At 46.6% G+C, this 6,000-nt stretch overlaps 1 protein-coding gene across 1 annotated transcript in view; it reads left to right on the forward strand.

Annotated features, from left to right (window-relative positions):
- Positions 1 to 5,236, forward strand: part of PDLIM1 (PDZ and LIM domain 1) — a 42,402-nt gene extending 37,166 nt beyond the window's left edge. The window contains exons 6-7 of the mRNA XM_060101802.1: positions 4,177 to 4,294; positions 4,719 to 5,236. Of these exons, the coding sequence (XP_059957785.1) occupies positions 4,177 to 4,294; positions 4,719 to 4,905 (305 nt within the window). The 3' untranslated portion in view covers positions 4,906 to 5,236. The remainder of the gene's footprint in view (positions 1 to 4,176; positions 4,295 to 4,718) is intronic.
- Positions 5,237 to 6,000: the final 764 nt, after the last annotated feature.

The following is a 6,000-nucleotide window of genomic DNA, read 5'->3' on the forward strand; positions in this document are numbered from 1 at the left end:
GCTCCAGCCATCACACCTACTTCCAGGGACCAGGAAGGAAGAACAGGGGAAGGGCTAATTGGGGAAACCCCCTTTCAGATGAACCAACTTTCTTTTTCCCAGAAGTCCCACATGACTATTCCACTTATATTTTGACCAGAATTTAGTCACATGGCCCCATCTAGTTGCAAGAGAGTCTGAGAATTATAGTTTTTCTCGCCTGGGCTGGATGGCTGGCTATCTTCTTGCTCCAAAGAAAATAAAAATTTTGCTAAAAAGGAAAAGGGAGATAATAGATCCTGTGGTCTCTCCCTTCTCTCTTAATATGCACTTGCATTAAATTTTCACTGAATGGGACAGCATAAGTTCCAATCCAGACATCTACCACATGCAGAAGGCTCTCAAGTGAGGGAGCTCCAATACCCGTTTTCATTTGAGATGAAATGGTCAAAGCTCAGGGAAGTGGCTGGTGCATGGTAAAGGCACTCCGTGAGGGTTACTAGCATTCGAGAAGGCCTGTGGTTCATGAAGCAGCGCTGCACCACCAGCACTGGTGTCCAGGATCTGCCCGAGACCCACCACGAGACCTCCAGCAAGTGGCTCGTCTCTCTCAGCCCTACTCTATCTGCACACATCCGGGGAGGCTAATAATGGCTACTTCACGGGTAGTTTAAAGCCTTAAGGGAACCAGTGCATGTAATGTGCCAGGCACACAGTCAATGAGGCCCCCGAGGGAGGTCTGGCTGCAGCAGGGCTTGGTGATAAATCTCCAGACTCAATGTGGGTCTTCTCAATTGGGGTGAAATTCAGCCTCTGGACTAGGAGAAAGGGTCCTGGGTTCCTCACACTTCCTCTTGCTCTGGATCAAATTCTAAAAATTGCAGGGAGAAGGAGGCTTTAATTTTTTTTTTCCACTGTGGGGACATATACCTAACACAAAATTTACCATCTTAACCATTTTTAAGCTTATGATTCCATGGCACCGCAGACACTCATACTGCTGTGCTGCCGTCTTCACCGTCCATCCACAGAACTCTTCATCTTGCAAAACCGAAACTCTGCACCCACTCCTCATGGCTCCCTCCTCCCCAGCCCATGGAAACCACCATTCTACTTTGTTTCCATGAATTTGACTATTCCGTGTATTTCATATGAGTGGAATCATGCAGTATTTGTCCTTTTGTACCTGGCTTATTTCACTTAGCATACTATCCTCAAGGTTCACCCATGCTGTAGCATGTGTCAGCATTTCCCTCCTTTTTAAGGCAGAATAATATTCTGTGGTATGTATACACCACATCTTGTTTATTCATTCATCTGTCCCCAGCCATCATGGACTGAGAAACACAGGACCCCAGGCTCTGAGATAAGAACGCTGGAGACTTGCTCAGGAGGTATCTAGGCTCATTTTGGCTGGTTCCCAGGCTTCCAGGAAAATCCTCAGATGGTCTGCAGTCAGATCATGGAGGACCACCAGGTGCAAGGTTAAGGACCATGAATTTGATTCTATAGGTAATGTAGTCACAGAGGGTTGCTGAGCATTGAAGTGGATAGTAAAAAGGCTGTGCTTTACTCCATTCATTTTCACTTTTTTCCCAAAAGCTTTGAGATGCAAGGTTCATTGGAAGGAGAGATATTTGAAAATTTTTGTAGTAGCCCATAGTCTGAAGGGAGCTATTTCTACTGTAAGCTAGTGGAGAGGGAAGGAAGAAGGGAAATTTCTTTTGCATTTGCAGTGCTGGCTGAATAGGTGAGAGTAGAAAATGGAGCCAGCAGGCGGCGCTGCAGAGCTGAACAAGCTGCAGCGAGGCGGGCTTTATCTGGGAGCCCAGCAGAGAGCAGTGTCACTGTCCAGGGCTTGCTGTTCTTTTTTTTTTTTTAATTGTAGTATATATAGTTGATGTACAATATTACTAAATTTCAGGTGTACAACATAGTGATTTAATATATTAGATTCTTTGTTTCAAGTTATTGTAAAATATGGGCTATATTTGCTGTGCTTTACAGTATATCCTTGTAGCTTATGATTTTGTACACGGTAGTTTGTACCTCTTAATCCCCTACCCTTATCTTGCCCCCCCTTCTCTCTGCCCACTGGTAACCACTAGTTTGTTCTCCATATCTGTGAGTCTCTTTCTGTTTTGTTCTGTTCATTTGTTTGTTTTATTTTTTAGATTCCACATATAAGTGATAACATAGAGCATTTGCCTTTCTCTGCCTGACTTACTTCACTAAGCATCATCCCCTCCAGGTCCATCCGTGCTGTTGCACATGGCAAGATTTCCTATGGCAGAGGGCAGCAGCTCAGTGGGGTTAGGGCCAAGCCACACAAGTGCACTTCGTGCTTCTGCCCAAACAGGGCTCACATCTGCTCACACTCCGATGGCCAAAGCAAGTCTTGTGGCCAAACCCAAAGTCGATGGGATGGGGGAGTATATACTCCACCAAGAGCAAGTTTTCCTCAGCCTTAGTGCTGTTGACACTTTGGGCCAGATAAGCCCTTGTGGTGGGCTGTCCTGTGCATTTTAGGACACTCAGCAGCATCCCTGGCCTCTACCCACTAGATGCCAATAGCACTCCCTTGCAATTGAGACAACCAAAACTGTTGCTAGGGAACAAGATCACCACCAGTAGAGAAGCACTGACCTACTGGGAAACATGGGAAGGTACGGATAACTGCAGATAAAATATACAGTCTACCATGCCTAGCCAACTCTAAATGCCCCTTATGTCACACACAATCTCAATTTTTGGTTCAGAAGTGCCAGCCAACATATGGGGACTCGTTTTTGAACAGGACAAGCGAGCTAGGGCCCTCATGTGTCGGCCCCAGGATTGCCCAGCATGGCTGCAGATATGGGATGACCCTCTCCTCGCCCCCTCACCTGACACAGAAAGCCATTTTTTGCTCTTATTCAGTGGTTCTCAAAGTGTGGTTCCTGGACCAGCAGCAGCAGCACCTCACAACTTGTTAAAAATGCAAATTCTTGGGCCCTACCTCAGGCCTGCTTAATCAGAAACTCTAGGAGTGGGCCCAGCAATCTGGGTTTTAATGAGCCTGCCAGGTGATTCTGATGCACAACAGCATTTGAGAACAGCTGTTTTAGTCTAAAGTGGATTTTAACCTGGAGTATAGAACAGGATCCTGGGGCCCCTGCACCTGGAGATGCTCCTTCAGCAGGTCTGGGGTAGAGCCTGGTCTGTGAATTTTATGAAATCTCTCCTGGTGCCCAGGATGCTCAAAGATGCCCATTCAGAACCATCAGTGTAGAGACTTCTCCAGCTTCCTGAGCCAAAGCATGTTGGACTAAGAGAGGGACCATCATGCATTTGTCATGGCATTTCATTATCTATTTCTTGTGTATTTATTGAGCCTCTATTATTTGTTAAGCCCGTGGTAGGCTCTGTGGAGTATTGAAAAATATATGAAATAGGGTTCTGGTGCTCCAGTAATTTGCAGTCCAGAGAGACATGTATAAATAGCTGACAAACCTAACAATGCTTGCTAGGCCACATCACAGTAAAAAAAAAATGTGATGTGGAAACACAGCCAGCCAAATATATAGCAATAACAGTAATTTTAGTAGCTTACCATTATTAATAGCTACCATTACATAGGGCTCTACACAGGTGATGAACTGGCAGTTCAGCACCCAGCAACTTAGGAGCTTTGTTTTGTACACAGAAAGCTGACTGCAGGAAGGCTGCTGCTGACTGCCCTGTAGCAGGTGGTTTTTATCTGGCTGCTTGTAGCACACTCTAATGATTTTGTTCTCTTTGTAATGTGGGTTTCTTTTGGCATCTGACTACACTGCCTTTCGATTATCAGACATTTTTATTTATTTTTTCTATATAAAGCATTTTTAATTTTTAAGTCCCATATCAGTGTTTGCATGTATTTAATCAGCATGTAATGTAATTTGTGTTTTGAGGGCTGACCATGTGCCAGGGAGGGCTTTATGTGCCTTCTTTTATCTTTTTGTCCCACTGTGAAGGGGAAATGATCTGCTGTTTTATAGAAAAGGAAACTGCAGACCAGAGAAGTAACTTGCCCAGGATCACACAGCAGAGTCAAGTCTGTTTGACTCCAGTGCCCATGACCTTGCTGAAACATACATATAAGTGAATCTGAAAGAGCTAAATGATACTTATGCAATCCTACACTTCCGGCCAACCCAAGTGTTTTCCTCCTTTTAGGGGATCCCAACAAGCCCTCAGGATTCAGAAGTGTTAAGGCTCCAGTCACCAAAGTGGCCGCATCGATTGGAAATGCCCAGAAGCTGCCCGTGTGTGACAAGTGCGGCACTGGCATTGTGTGAGTATCTGCCTTCCAGGGCGTCAGAGGCCCTGCCGGTGGGGTAAACCATGAAAATGTGGAAAGTGCTGGATGTTGCACATTTTGGGTGTGATGGAGAAAAAAATCCTGCCTGGAAAATGGAGCAGAGAGGCCAGGTAGGTCCTGTGTCCCAGAGCCAGGTGGTGAAGGCTTTCCTTGGCTGTAGAACCCTTAGGGTATGAACATGTAAAACCAGAAAAAGCAGGGCTGCTCTGTTGAAGTGGGAAGGACTTCCCGAAGGCTTCAAGGGTAATGTCTTTGGCATGAGAAGCCCCTTTATGACTGGAGGCCAGTTAGGAGGCCCTGATCTGCCACATGGGCCCCTCGGGAGAAGCCCCCAAGCCTGGTGCCCCCTTCAGGTGCTTGTCACTAAAGGAGCCCCTCTCCTCCCTCCCTCCTGCAGCGGCGTGTTTGTGAAGCTGCGGGACCGTCACCGCCACCCTGAGTGTTACGTGTGCACCGACTGTGGCACCAACCTGAAACAGAAGGGCCACTTCTTTGTGGAGGATCAGATCTACTGTGAAAAGCACGCCCGGGAGCGGGTCACTCCCCCCGAGGGCTACGATGTGATCACTGTGTTCCCCAAGTGAGCCGGCAGCTCAGCACCGAACGCTGGTCTCCCAACGAGCCCCTGCTGCATCTTGTCCTCTGAAAGCTCTGGCTTCTCTTATCTAGAAAGTTCTCGCTTACTTTGGTTTTATCCCTGCTCGTCAGCTAACTGACTCACGCTGGCTGTGTGATGCCCGCTTTTATAATTAATGGAAGATGCTTTTGTTCAGTGTCCCCTTACCAGCATCACCGTGTCTTCTCTTCTCCTCCATTCATCTCTGCTGCAAATGGACATCAGCCAAACTTGAACCAAACCAAATTTAATATGTCTGACAATGATTTCGTTTCACCCAATAAATTAATAGACTTCAAGGCAGTGTGGTGTCTCTTTTTCATGTGACCATGTATCCTATTTCCTGTCTCAAGCCAGATGAGATTTCTGAGGCCTCTCTTGTTTGGGGGTTCCCATACCTCTGAGATTTGCAGGCCTTCTCCTCCAGGTGTGAGAAAACTGGCATCTGAAAACAGTCTTTTTTTTTTTTTCTGGCCCCATCATGTGGCAAATGGGACCTTAGTTCCCCGAGCAGGGATTGAACCCGGGCCCTTGGCAGTGAAAGCTCGCAGTCCTAACCATTGGACCACCAGGCAATTTGCAACAGCCATGTTCTTACATTTCTTTGAAGATTGCTCCAGATTATCGTTCTCTGATGCTAATATAAGATAGTTACATTGTGATGAAATGTTTCCTTTACATCTGGCTGTTTGGGGACTTAGAGGAAATGAATGCTTTCCAAATAATAGACGGTGAGCTTTACCAGTCTGGTTTGCTGCCATCACAACCCCTCTCCTTTGTGAAGGGAAGCAAACTCAGGACCGTGGCCAGCAGCCCTAAACCTGCAGGTTGCTCAGGGAAGTGGCAAATGCATTCTCCTCCAGGAAGAGACCCGGAACCCTGGCCGTTAAGGGGCCTTGAGTCAGAGATCTTAGGTTACCGTAGGTCATCTTGGTGACCAACCACTAAAGGAGTCATTTGCTCAAACAGTAGCACCCCCGTTGCTCTACAGACTGATTTGTTAAGAGAGATGGACAGGTCACTCCACCAACCCTTCTTCCTCTGAAACAGCAAATCATCTACC

The sequence above is a fragment of the Mesoplodon densirostris genome, chromosome 1 (genome assembly GCF_025265405.1).
Source record: "Mesoplodon densirostris isolate mMesDen1 chromosome 1, mMesDen1 primary haplotype, whole genome shotgun sequence".
Classification (NCBI taxonomy): domain Eukaryota; kingdom Metazoa; phylum Chordata; class Mammalia; order Artiodactyla; family Ziphiidae; genus Mesoplodon; species Mesoplodon densirostris.